Raw genomic sequence first — 14,674 nt, 5'->3', positions numbered from 1 at the left:
ACACAATGCAGGGACACAATCACTGAGCATAGTTACAAAGTTGGTCTATTTAAAAAAAACAAAAGCTTTATGGAAGTGAGCTATTTAACTAAATTTCCATTTAAAAAGACAGTCGATAGGATATTTCATTCAGATGGCTTATGTATCTCAAATTCTGCCACGTTAACTTCAGTTGAGAGAGGGTAAGAATATATTTTCTACAAGCACTTGAGAAAAAAATGTTGTAGATATGCTATTGATCTCAGGAAAAAACTAAATAGCATGCAGAATGCTTATCAATATAATCTCTGTCAAACTAATCTGCATAGTTTATTTAACTTTCCCTACATCTTTGTAAGTATAATAAGGAATTTAGTTGCACTGTTCTCATCAGTTTCATCTGCCAGCTGGTTGGTGAATTTATTGCAAGGACTAATGAGAGTAATCTCCATATGGGCAATTCCCATATGGAAGAAGAGATGTGAAAAACTTTGGCATTTTCCCTTCCCAGAGAGAACTACTTTTACCTCTCTGAACTGCAGGGAAAGTGAAAAGTTACTCTCTAAAAACATGGGATCCAAAGTAGGATCCATGGATCTGCAAAAGCCCTGAAACATTCACACCAACATCTCCTGTCATCCCTTGCACTGTTTCTGCAGGAGCTGCACTCCAGATAACCACCCAGATTTCCACTATAGCAAGAGCTGATAACACAACACAGATTTCATAGACAGAAGGAGGAAGGTGCAACCTGTGTCAAACTAGAAATAAAAGAAGGCCCAGGTCAGGACCAGAAAACCCCTGGGGAGGTTATACTCTTGTGTAGATTTCTTTGTCCACTGCTTTCAACAATTCATTTTTCTGAATGAGGAAACCTTCTTCCTTAAGAGGAAGCTAGAGGTACAGAGAGTTTGGAAAGAGGAATTAACCAACAACAACATTACAATTCAAACAAAGGACACAGGCCTTTTACAGAGCTCACTGTGCTTTTAACAAGCTGTCCTCTGCACCACACATGAGTAGCCCAGTCCACATGTTTATTTCCATTTCTGTCCTTCTCTTCCTCATCTCTACCCCTGTGAGCTCAAGTCCTTCTCTCTCCTTTATTCACTGTTCTTGTTTTTCTGGCCTAAGACAGATTTTGCCTACAATCACTTACAATCAATTCCTGCTTAAATGTTTCAACCCTTTTCCCAGTCTTTATCTTGCCAAAATGCACTTTTAGATAATTAGAGCTTAGAAGAGCGTTCTGCTGCTTGGTTAGGGATCAGCATCATCTTCACCCTCCCCTCCATCTTCCCCAGTTACTGGGAAGGGTTGCTAAAATACTCAATTCAGTCAACAAGGAAACAGATCCCAAGAATAATATTTGTTCTATTTGGTGCATTTGCATGTTCAGTATGACCACATTCCCAAAGTCATAACAGCTACAGCACGGATTCTGTCTAACCTTAGTCAAAACTCCATTACATCAATGTTCCCATTGTTCCAAAGCTCCCACAAACAGGTTGCCTGGGAACCTACACCTTACACTTTTGAGGGTCAAACCACTGCCATTATCATCACCAATTTACCTGTATATTAGTCTATTATAAGGTATTCTAATATATTAGATTAAAACATGAAAATTAACAGATCCATTGGTCTAAAACTGCATAAAGAAAAATATTCTCATTTAAACTAACCTAACATGCCACAAAACAAAACCAAGACAACAGTTGTGTACCCTTAGAGAACTGGCCATCCCATTCTTAATTTCATGCTTATAGTAATTCTTCCACTAGTACTGATGTGATTCCTAGAGTATGACCAAACTGCCTGTCTTTGTGCTGATAACTGTTCCTAATTTATTATTCCAAATTAGGACCATGAGGAAAAGGATAGTCCACCTCTCTACCTGTGCAGCATGTTACAGAATTAGCTTGTAGAATGGAAAGGGTATTTTGAGCCTTTTCAATGCAACTCATGTTCCCCTCCCCTTGGAAAGAAGTAGAAAGGACTTTCCTAGTTATTAGAACATCTCAATCCCTTTGGGAAAGACATTTTGTTAGACATACACAAACAGCCTCTGATCTTGTAGGAGTAAACTGAAGTAATTCCACAACGGCAATTAAATCAAAATATCATTCTATTGATCTCAGAGTACAGCACTTCTCAACTGCTTAAAAAAATTGGAATAATTCATAAGAATAAATGCTACATTCTTGCAATGAGTGCAACAATGAGAAATGCGCTGTATGAGCCAATTTTCTCCTGAACTGATTAGCAGGGATGACATTTGTGCAACAACAAAGCTTTTTTAAATTTAAAAAAATGTACATTTAACTGTAATTTGGTCTGACATGTATTCTTAATATTGGAACTCCATCTTTTATTTATTTTATAAAAATGCTTCTCACTTCATTCGTTTACTTTGCAGAGTGCACCTAACTTGGATACAAATACAACCAAAGCTGAGAGTGCATGGCTGTTCAGAATATGGTATGGCTTTGACCACAAGTATCCTTTTCTGTTATAAACCATGAATGAGAGTTGCACTACAATTCACCTACAAAATATTTAAGAACCAAAAATTATTATACTTTTATAAACCAAAACAGAAGTGTAATCTATTTTAATGTGTTACTAAGGAGAAGAAATCTTGCAAGTCCAAGGCAGCAGGTCCAGTCATGACTGAGGCTATGGGGAGAGGGAATAAGTTAAGGAGCTTTGAGCTACAGTAGCATATAGACAATACATTTAAATTAATCAATCTTCTACAATTCCTGGATAAAACCAATCCTAACATTCTTTAGATAGGGTGTAGATCCTGTGTTTGGGGAACCAGGAGGCTGGAGCCAGAAGCAGCCAAATGCCTGCTGCCTGACCATATACTCAGAAAGCAGTAGCTACCTAAGAAAAAAAGAAGACAACACTGGTTTACCTACACCTCTAATAAAACAGAGAAAGAGACATCCATTATGAAAAGCTCCCAGAACTTTCCTGAAGCTCAGTCTGCTTCCTAACGCCTGGATTCCTGAGCCTTTGTGCTTTTATTCACATTTCTTCTGTGCAGTACAGGCCTTGAATGTGGGTGTCTGATGCTTTACTCCAGGAAGTCTGGTTTCCATGTCTTTTGCATTTCAAGAAAATATTTTAAGTGATAAAAGAACATCCTTCCTAAGCCAAGGCAGAACATACAGTCTGACAATAATGCCTGTGCAACACCTGTAAACACTACCATTCTGATTTATTGCCATTCTAAACTGAGTCTGCACAGGCTGCGCACAGCTGCCAGCGAGATGCCTCAGTAACAATTCCCTCCCTAAGCCTTTAGCAGACACACAGTCAATATAAGAGAAGCCCACCTGGTGATTTCTGTGCATCCTGGCTCAGGAGCTGAGCAGGCAAAGCCCTGCCAATGCTGTCTCCATTATCCAGCAGTACATCTATTGGTCAGTCACCCTGCACCACTGAGCAGAAATTAATGTTCAGGCTGCATAAGTGTTTTTTCTGATACCAGCTGCAGCAAACTAGAATGAAATATTTCAACTGATAAAATGTAATTCTTTGGGAATACAACTTCCTTGGAGAGTTCAACTGAAGTTATCCTTCAAAGAGACTTTTGATGGAAAAACATCTTTTTTGTTAGAAATAAATGGTTTTCCTTTAATTCATCTACTCGAGCAGTTTTAAAGGCCAGAAAGCACTTAGCATTAAAATTTTTCCCTTGGATAATTCTTCAAGAATACATAGAAATAGTAGATAAATGTTATATGAAGTGAGAAAATATGTTTAAATGTTAATGTTGAGTACCAATATGACTGGCCTTAACCACCCCTTTTTCAGAAGAAATAGCCTGTGGTGGTGGTATATCCTAGAAACTATAAGTCAGAAGGAACAGATGAACAGGGTGAGGGGAAGAGGGAATTTTTCCTCTGAAGATTAAAAAAAAAATAAAAAAGAGCAAGCAAAAAATATGGAAGGCCAGAGCAGGACAGAAGCATGAATTAAAGACATGAAAGAGAACAAGGGCAGCGACAGAAAACAAGGGACAGAGGCAGAAGAGGGAAAGCAAAATCAATGTGAAAAATTCAGACAGCAGTACATGCAAAATGAAAAGCCTTTGGAAGGCACCAGAGGCACCACTTCTCAGAGATGATCTGCATGGTAGAGGTCTTGAATATGGGTGCCTAATGCTTTATTCTATAAATTCTGGTTTCTATGTCCTTTGCATTTCAAGAAAATATTTTAAGTACTTTTAAAAATAGAATTTTTTAAAGAATACATTTATTCATGTGTCTCACTACCAGTCAAGCCATAATCTTTCTTTAGAATTCAGATGTTCAGAGATTATAGCTGTGCCATTACCCTAAATATATATAGGGTAATATATATTTATTTCAAATAATATAAATAAAAAATATTTTTTTATTTCAAATAATACATCTACATTTCACTAACCCTGAAAGTGTATGCCCATATTCCTGCATGGAATGATAGTTCAACCCACTAATGCTGTGACTCACAGTTCTAAGCTTTTCTTTGGTGAGACTATTTCTGAAAGACATTCTTTTCAAGGAAAGAAAATTATCCACCCAAACTTTCTTTTGCCTTTCCCTGCCTAATATTATAAAGCCATGTTTCTAGATTTAGAAGAAATTGCCATGTAGCATAGTACTTGTCCCCAGTACAAGACTGAAGAGAGGATTATGATAAAGTTTTCAAAGAAAAGGTACAGCAAACTAATAACCTGTGTCACAGCTGAGACAGCCACGATACACAGAGTATTATCACACAATTCCAGAAGGCTTTAAGCATTCTCCCATACACAGTAACACCTTACCTCATCAGAAGGCTTCAGGCATCTGCCCACACAGAGTAACACCACACCACTTCAGAGGGCTACAAACTCTGCCCTTCTTGTTCTTTCCCCAGCCTTTTATCCCCTCCTGTCCATGCCCTGCCCCTGCGTGCCCTCTGCTCCCTTTGGTGTTGCTCAGTGTCCCTGGGCACTCCCTGGCTCATTGCTGTCAGTGCTGCTCACCTGCTGCTCACAGCTCTGCCCATGGGGATGAGGCTCAGCCCAGCCCCATCCCCATCATCACAAACTGTGCACCTACATATCTTTTCATATTCTTTGAAAGCATACAAGACTGTGACATTTCTATAGTTTGACATTTGCTCTTAGGCATTAACACAAATCTACCCACTCTTCTGGCAATGACATCTCTTCTACATATATTTATTTCACAGGAGGAAAGCAAGAAGGAGGAAATATCACTAAGGAAATCAAAAAGTTGTGCTGTTCTTTGCTGTCATTATGAATGTTTTCCAATTAGTTCAGTGATCTTGGGCAATGGCAACATGCCATGCTAGGGTAGAACTGTGCAAAAAATCCCTGCAATTCTGTTTGGGAATGACATTTTATTTTTATTCTGAAAGAAACATCAGGAGCCTGATCCAGAGCCAAATGGGTTCAATGAAGATTGCATTTTTACAGCAAAAGTTTCTTTGAGTCAAGTATTGACATCTAGGAAAAATATATTGTTCTCTAAAATCTAGGCTAAGAAATTATAATATTGAAATAATAAAAATGAAGACTAGATCATTTTAGTAGGTAGAGTTATCCTCTTGGATTTCCATCTCGATAACTTAAACAAGAAAAATGTGAAATAAAATAGTTGCATCTGACAGGGGGCAACTTCCAGTGAGTCAAGTTTTGTTTTTACAGCCTGCAGTGCATTACACCATCTGAAGCCATAATATCTGACTGAACGCTAGTGGGAAAGCAATGGAATCATCAAAGGTTTTTCAAGAATTTATCAGGAAAAAGAAACACCACAGATTTACAATCCAGCATTATATATACATCTTTAAAGTGTTGTGCTTTTCCAAAGCAGATGTAGGCTAGTTTAGCTAACAAACGAGTAGGTGAGAATTTCATCCTGCAAGGGCAAGAGGCTGTGTATATATGGGCAGAGCTCAGAAAAAGGGTGAGCAAAATTTTCCCATTCCACAGCATCCCCAAAAATGTTCAGCTTTGCTCTCTGCTAAGAGCAATTTGTTTTTAATTCTGCTCAGTCCCAGCCTCTCTACTTGCTTACTCTAGGCAAATATCCTCCTTTTGCCTGCAAAGTCCTAAGATATCGTGTACCTGACTAGAGCAGGAATTCCTCCTCTACATAGGCCTGGAATTCCAATTACAATTCCAAAAATTAAGGGAAATTAGTGCAATAAAAGCATCTTGCAAGCAACCTTCACCTCGTTTTCCAGCTGCTCTAAAGTCTGCAATCATTTCTGGCTTAATACCGTTTTATACAAAGCTCTTCATCCACTAAGGATTCATTCTCTCCCAGAATCCATCTAATTCTTCCTTCCTCATGTGGGGGCATTCTTGCTCTTGCTGGCATCCATCAGGAAGATAACTACAATTTTCACCTGGCTTGGCATGCTCTATAGTGAGAGGTAAGGACTTGGGATTGCTACACAAAACCACAAAAATAATGCAAAAATAATGGAAATTGAAGATGAGAAAAAGAGAGTGCAATGCATGTACTAAGATATTTCTGGATAGAAATGTTCAGCATCTTCATAAGAAGCAGCCCACATTGTGTTGTGGGACAGGTACTTTGATAGTACCTGAAACTTGCATAGAGAACAAAATAGGTACTACATAAAAGGAAAATTTATGCAAGATTAAATAGAAGAAAGCCAGAAGGGAAGGAAGAGGGACAAAGACATCAAATGCACAGTAGGTTTCTTTAAATACTTTGTATGAAATTGCAAGATGGGTTTTGGTCCCACTGGCAGCAAAGTGTAATGCTGTTTTTGTGGCAAAGGGATGAGGATGGCGCTGCACACGGTGTGGCCTTCCAAGAGTAACACGAGCAGAGCACCAAGGCTGCCTGCCTTTGGCATAAGTGAGGGGCCAGGGGAGGCAGGAGCGGGACCATGATTGTTGTCAGCTGGCTGGGGTGGCTTCCAGGAGCTTTGCAATGACAGGCCTACTGCACCCCTGTACTGCTCCAAGCTACCAAAGAGCAATGCAGCTGTCTAACTTTGCACAAAACTCTGCTTTTTGAGTGGTTCACACACACCCATACCTGGAAAGCAGAGGGAGGAGAGCTTTCTCCTTCTATACAGATTTATTTTCAATCTGAGGAAGTAACACTAAGTTACACTGAATAGAAGCAGGTGTCTGAGACAGAGTGAGGCAATTGTCCATAAAGTAACTCCTTAAAGTGTTTCTGCTTAAACTGTAGTTGTCCACCATTGAAATTCATGCCCTTCAGTTTGGTTAAAAAAAAAAAACAAAAACAAAAACAAAAAACCACCAAAACACCAAGTTGTTTATGTCCTTTGCACCTGCCTGAAATCCATCTGCCAAAAGGAATTGCATTCTTTGTAGACTTCAAAAGTTTATCCTCCTTATCAGGGCACCTATCATTTTATTTCTCCTGTGCTTTGTACGTGGATAAAACAGACATAATGTCTGACTATTGAGCAAGATAAGTACTATTCTGTGCCTGGGAGAAAATGGAAAACCTACTTAAAAGCAAAAGTGCATTCTGGGGTGAACTGACAATCAGAGACAAACTCAGCATTTTGTGGTCCTTTCAGCTGAATTTTCTTTCTGGGCTGGCTTGTCACTTACATATCAGACATCTTTGGAAGGAAAAGGCAAGGAAGAGCCTGAAAGCATGCACATGTATGCTGTTTTCTTTTACTTGCTGGAGAACTAAGAGTTTCTTAATTACCAATATTCTGATTTATTCTTCTTTTAGCACTTCAGTGAAAACAACAAAATTGCACATAGGTACCTAGTTTTGCCCCAGAAACTCATTCTGCTACACAGTTTTCAAACAGAAAAGAATCTTATCTGAGAGACAATTGAGTCCAATCATGAACCAAAGCAGCATTAGATAACAGCTCAAGCCAAGCCAGGTACCACAGAAGCACTGCTGCAGAAAGGGCTGGCAGGAGAGGTAGCCAGCATAGCACAGAAATGCTAAGACAGCCCAAGAATCAGATTTTCAGCTGTTAAAAGCAGATCATAAAAGCTGAGAGGAAAGCACAAACCACAGTAAATGAGTTAGAGTGGATCTCAGAACATGAGCTCAACAAAAGCAGCTGCCTGTATCATAAGGCTCCCTCAAACAGTGCAAACTTAAAGAGCACTGGGAGGGTCCCCAGAAGGGATTTTATCATTAGAAACAATTGCCTGGACTTGGTTCAAAGCTCATTCCCAAAATACATTTTCAAGAACATGATCTAGAAAAGCTCATTGTTTTTTCTGCAGCACAGATAATCAGTATAGCTGATTTGGTGCTATTTCCTGACCCTTTCAAGGACATGGGATTGTTGAAACACTGCAAATTAATCTAATAAATAAACATGGCTAATAATTAACGAGAATAATAAGTGACCTCAGTTTGTCCTCCATTCACAGAAAGAAACCTAGATAAATAATTCTGAAACAATTCCACACTGAATAAGCAAGTAAAATCGTTTTCATTTGTAAAGTTTCACTCACGTAAATTCTTTGAAAGTCTCATTCATGTCCAGATATTTTTTTACAGTGAAAAATTACTGAGCATGACTTAAATAACAAGTATGAATGCAAAATTAAATGAAAAATCTTTGGGTTTTTACAATATTTGACATATGATCCTTTTCAGTTACATTGCATGGAGACACACATACTTATTCATTATAATTTCTCGATATTTTTATCAAAAAATGCAAACTTTTAAGCCCACCCTTTCATCACCCCAACCCTGGAATAAGGGAGCATCAGGTATTTTGTTTCCACAAAACATAATCAAAAGGAAATAGAGCTTGAATTTTTACTATTTAAATCTTTCATCCTGACACTAAGATTCAGTACATTGCAGAAAGGCCTGTTTGCATGTTTAAAACAAAAACCTAAATTAGGGAGAAAAGGAACAGACAAGGGGAAACTATAGAAAAATTGGATCCTTTTTCATAGTCTAATCTTAACTCTTAAAGTTACATAAGATAATACAAACACTAAGTCATTCTGGAATAGGACTTTTTCTTGCCAAAGGTGTTACTTTACTGGTAACAAAGCCATTATATCAAACTTCTTGATTTCTTTAAAGCCTTCAAAATACTATGCATTGCTTTTGCCTTTAAAGGAAGAAACAGTCACATGGGAGAAGTGTTATGGGATTAAAAAAAAAAAAATCTATGTTCAAAGTAATGGTTAAGCAATGCAGGGATGGGACAAGTAGAGGAGAACATGTCATTATTGTTGCAGTCTGAGGAGCAGGGAATGCTTTTCTGGAAGCTGTTACCAAATCCTTGTTGTCATCTATCAGAGATGCTGGACCCGGCTTTCTGTTCTTTGCATCAAATGCTCATTGATTTTTATAAAAGCTTTCCACAGCATCAAAGGCAGAACCTGACCTAGAGCTTATTGTGGACAATTGCTTAGAACTACCAGCTTTTCTATTTAACATCCTGGCTCACATGACATGTTATACCTTTTGTGTGTGCTGTTCTCTAATATTTCTGATAAGGACCTCAGCTGAATACAGAGACTTCTCACAGATGCTATGTGACCCAATATAAGTACTTGGCTCTTTATGCAACTATATAACTTTCTTTCATGTAATATATTAAAATTATTAGAACCTGCAATAGATAGAAATCATAAGCATCAATCCTACATGGGGTTTTATAATTTAAAAATAAAATCGTTTGTAGAGGAAATACACTTTAGTCTTTCCAGTACAAAACCACTCCAAAAAACAAAACAAAAACAAACAAAAAAAACCAAAAAACAGAAAACCCCAAACCAAACAAAAACCACCTTCCAGTTCTGCAGCTTACTTCTACCTGCATAGCTGCCTGTTACAGTACCTGTCAAATGAAAATACAGAACTTGAAGGAGTTGATCTAAAGCTTAGTAAAGTAAATGGAGTCACAGTTTATTGACCTGAACAAATTATAGCTTAAACCATCATAGTATCAGATTTTACTGATAAGTATTATTCTGTGTGACAATTCTTTATTTCCCTCCCTTTCTCACTTTATTATTACAGCAAACTGAAGGCTGGCTGTACAAAGAAGCAGAAGCCTAGTCTGTATTAGTCCACTCAAGCATGAAATTATAGTTTGTTGACTGACAATACTTAATAGCACCCAAGACACCCAAGTATGATATCAGAGTACCAGAAGCTTATAGCACAGATTTAATCAAGTATAACTTAAAATTCTCTTTCAAGTCTCTTATTATTTCATTTACACCTCTGTATATGCAAAAAGTTACTTTGCAGTACATCTAAAGTGTTTTTAAGTGTTCTTCTGCATGTGTGTCTTCCACTGTTGTGTTTCCAGACATTTAATGTATATTGGAATGCCTGGATGTGCACACAGCACGTCTGCATCTGTAATACCATCTATAAATGGCACTTCTTTCACAGCAGCAATTGTCACAGCAAGATACTGCTAATTATAACCTCACCTAGGCAAGAAATTGGTAACACTTCCTAGTAAGGGGCTGTTATTAATGTTAAATTGCAGTGGGATTCCGGTAAAAGCTGGGGGACTAAAGGAATCAGGATGATTAACTTTATCAAGCAGGAATGGCAAAGAGCACATTAATGATCTTCCATCAGAAAACAGTGTTGAATTGAACTCTTTGACAGGAAGTTAATATCTGGATGCAAATTCCTTATAAAGTCAATGATATGTTCCAGGGCCTTCAAGTAGGTGTGAACAAGACCCTCCACACAATTCATATTTGGAAGATTGGTCTGTAGTATTGGCATCCTCCCCATTTTAGGTGGTTGCTCTAGAAAAAGAACCATTGATCCCCTTAGTTTGTGTTGGCTATGATAGCTTCAAGTTTAGTTAAACTACTTTAGCACCCTAACACCGCAGCACCAATAAGGCTGAGGCAAATGTGCAAATGTGAGAGGAAAAAACTTTTTTTGCCTCTAATTTTAAGAACACTCTGGCAATCAGCAATTCAAAATGAAGCGATTTCTGGCATCAGAGAAACTCAAGAGCCATTTTCTATTTCTGATATTGAAATAGGCACATGATTCACTGGAACAGGAACATCATCCTGCATTCAGACAGACTGTGAATCAACCAATCTTAGTACCAGTTCTTAATTCAGCTCTTCTCAAGGGGATGCCAAGGAAAGGTGGAAAGGACAGATCAGAGGAATGAATAAACTGGTACAGGGCTGACTACAAGTTTGCATGAGATATTGCAGCAGATCTTCACATCTGACTAGCTCACTTTAACTTCTGTCAGAGGATGTAAAAGTCCCAAGACAAAGGCTGTCTTACATCTTACACTATAAGACAGGCTTCTTGAAATGCATGCTTAAATGCATGAAGGAATGGAACAAGTATTTTGATCTGATTATTTTCTTCAAAAATTTTAACTTGTGCTAATATTCCCAAAGAAAAAAGTTTTAATCTCTTAAATACTTACTTTAAAATATTGCAAAGGATGTCTTATTTTGGCAGGCAGACCTACAGATTATTTTATTTTGTTCTTCCATGTAATTATGTACTGAACACAGTTGTGCTTTGAATAGTAAAATCTCATTCAAATTTTAAAAAATTCCAAGTGCTGATGGACTTGGAGTGCTCTGCTATTTGTTCATTAGGAGCTTATAAGAAATGTTTTATTCAATTTGCTAAGAGCAAGCTGGTGCTTTTCTGAGCTGATTCCGTAAATTGTTATTTATTATATCCTTAGTAGGCAAATTTCTGCTCAGTGCTATCTATTTTAAACAGTAGAAAGCCCCAGCTTTGCAACATCTCTTAAATAGCTCAAGGGGAATTCCCTTCTTGTTTCATTTTGCTGCTTGTTCCACTAAGGACCTGTGGCCTCAACTCAGCTGCTGTCCCAGCACCAGAGCACCCGTGGCACAGCCCTGCAGGCTGGGCTCACACAGCGCAGGAGAGCTGCCAGTGCACACTGCAGGCCCTTCACTGTGCATCTTTGGCTTCAGTGTCCTCAGCCTTAGAGACTCCAGGTAAAAAACATCCCTACTCACATCCACCATTTCCCCACACTGTGGGAAATTCCCTTCATTCTGCCTTGGTTTAAGTTGGGCTCCTTGAGGTGAAGTGTGAGGAAAGTGGATTTTTCCTGAGCTATTGCACTGTCCTGCACAGCCTTGGCCATGCTGTTCCCTTCTCTGGTGGGAAGGGGGCACAGCCCTCAAGTGCAGAAACATGATTTACTCTTCTAGTGTTGATAGAACATCTAAAATGAGTTTGAGGAATTTTGAGCAGTAGCAATAACCCCTAATATTTCTGATATCATTAAGATAAGAAGTGATAGACTGTTCTTTAACAGGGAAGCACAGAAATGGTTTTTACTCATAAAAAGGCCAGTATAATTTGTTCAAAGGTTGAGTCCTCATTAAAGATACAGAATAGTGCATGTCACAAATGGTTAAGGCTTTGAAATTCTTTGTGGATTATTCACCAAAATTTGCATTGCTACACAGCATGAACTATTTTTGGATTCTGCATAAATAGAATATCTAATACAGAGTTACATTATAATGAAATATGCAATAATGCAAGTACCCATAGAGTGCTTTTCATGTACTGCAGGCATCCAAAAGTTTCAAATGCATAAAAGATGGTTACACTTGCTGCACAAATGACTGCATATGAGGTTCATTCCCATTTAGTTAAAACTCAGTAGTAAAAAATACATTCGGGCTGCTATGACACAGTTAAATTGCTATTGATATTTTGTATCGTGGCAAGTATCAACTGGAACAGGAGTGAATTAAGATTTTGATTGGTCACTACGACTTGGCCTTCCCAGCTAGACTGCAGACTTAAAATTTGTGTGATGCAGAAAATTCTGTTTGTTAATGATCCATGAAAATGCAGATAAAACCACTCTGGACCAGATTGTTCCATAAGTTGCCACACAGATTTAAAGAGGCAATATAAAAACAGTATTATGTTTAGTAATCTTTGATTGTCAATTCAATATCTTAGGTTTTAAAATATTAGGAAAGAATAGTATTAAAATATAACACATTTACATCCATATGCAATCCACATTGAATATAATAATCTTTTAGTTTAATTTCCCCAACTTTCATTCTCACTCACACAACAGTACAACCTCAGCAGCAGGATTGAAGAGAGAAAGCATAGCCTCAACACAGGCTGATCTCTATTCATGCCTGCTAGGATATTTTTAGGAAACAGAAACAGTGGTTTCAAACCCTCCTGGGCCAAGAGGAAGCAAAAATCCTGATCCTTCCCTTCACAGATCAGTGCTTTAACACCTAGGCTATTATGTAAAAAAAATGGCCAGTAACTCACCTGGCAGCATGAGGGGTTTTTTGGTTGAATTCACTGCTGTCTCAATGAGTTAGGGATGGTACAAGGACAACTAACTTAGCATGTCACTTTAGGAAATAAGGCAGAATTGAAATATCTTCAGAACCCTTTCCAAGTTACAGGGACACTAAGGCATCCACCGCTTTGATACGTCTCTTCCCAGCCCAGGGATTTGATTAGGAACCTAAGGAGATTAGTGGCTAATAATGCAGGTGACTTGTGGTTTATTCTTAACAGGGTAAAATGCCAACTGTGCTCCTTTTATGCACGTTCACCAATTTTTCCAAGTACACAAAATACAGCTGAAATTTACATTTTTTCTTTCACTTCTTACATAGCAATAAATACACCTACTTCTCTATGTTTTTGCTTTAGGCTCTGTTGCTACAGTTTTAACAAAACAGCCATGTATTTATGATGATTGTTTTACTTTTGCACATAGAAAAGCTAGATCTATTTTTTAAGCATAAGTACATGGATGCTTCCATTATGGGACAACTGCAAAATGAGCATTATGTCTTGGATTGCTTTTTCTCAGTCCTCCTCTATTAACATATCTATCATCTGTACAGCACAGAATTGTAATCTGCTACCTATTTCAGTAATGACACACTTAAAATATTTTCCTAATGTTAGACAGGTCTGATGACAATAGACACCTCCTGGACCAAAGCTCACCACACTGAGCCTGGGCACACAGCAGTTGTGAGAGTGCACACAGTGGGTGTCCAGGGACAGCCCTACTGAGCTGCTCAGATAAACCTGACACTTTGCATGAAGTAAGTTTGGAGTGTGATTCCATGCACACAGAGGCAGGCCCACTCCACACAAATGAGCCCAAAAGCTCCCAAGCCAGCTCTGCTTCCCTGTGCCAGGGAATTGGCACCTGAAGTGCCCTGAGAGCTGTGCCAGGCTGGAGCTGCTGCCTCCTGCATGCACGCTCAGGAGCAGGTCAGGGAGTTCAGCTATGAAACACTGAGCAAAGTAACAGTCTGAATTCAGCTATGAAATAGTAAGCAAAAAGCTGGGGATCTGATCAGCCTGGAAGCTCAAGGCAAATGCATCACAAGGGCTTTCTCAGGAGTTCCTCAGAAGATACACTGGGGACCCTCTCCCATCCCCTTCCCTGAAAGGTGTGCTGCTCTCTGGGGTGGGGAGGGAGTTCCTGCAGCAGAGGCTTCAGCAAGACCTTGCCTCCCTCTCCATGGCTCGTCACTACAGATAGATATTTTCTACTCAAAATTTCTGCAGAGCAGCTGATCAGCTGCAAAGCAAATAGCTATGACTCAGTTTATCACAACAACAGAATGGGAATTAATGTTAACAAGCTAATGCTTCATCTGATTGTGAGG

At 38.6% G+C, this 14,674-nt stretch overlaps 1 protein-coding gene across 1 annotated transcript in view; it reads left to right on the top strand.

Annotated features, from left to right (window-relative positions):
• SLC9A9 (solute carrier family 9 member A9) overlaps positions 1-14,674 on the top strand; it is a gene marked incomplete at its 3' end in the record, with an annotated part of 169,038 nt that overhangs the window by 132,443 nt on the left and 21,921 nt on the right. The window contains exon 14 of the mRNA XM_084212186.1: positions 2,399-2,478. Coding sequence (XP_084068312.1) covers positions 2,399-2,478 — 80 coding nt within the window. The remainder of the gene's footprint in view (positions 1-2,398; positions 2,479-14,674) is intronic.

This window comes from Fringilla coelebs, assembly GCF_963513975.1.
Source record: "Fringilla coelebs genome assembly, chromosome: 10".
NCBI classification, from domain to species: Eukaryota; Metazoa; Chordata; class Aves; order Passeriformes; family Fringillidae; genus Fringilla; species Fringilla coelebs.
The sequence above is the reverse complement of the archived record's forward strand: the minus strand, read 5'-3'. Positions and strand labels throughout refer to the sequence as shown.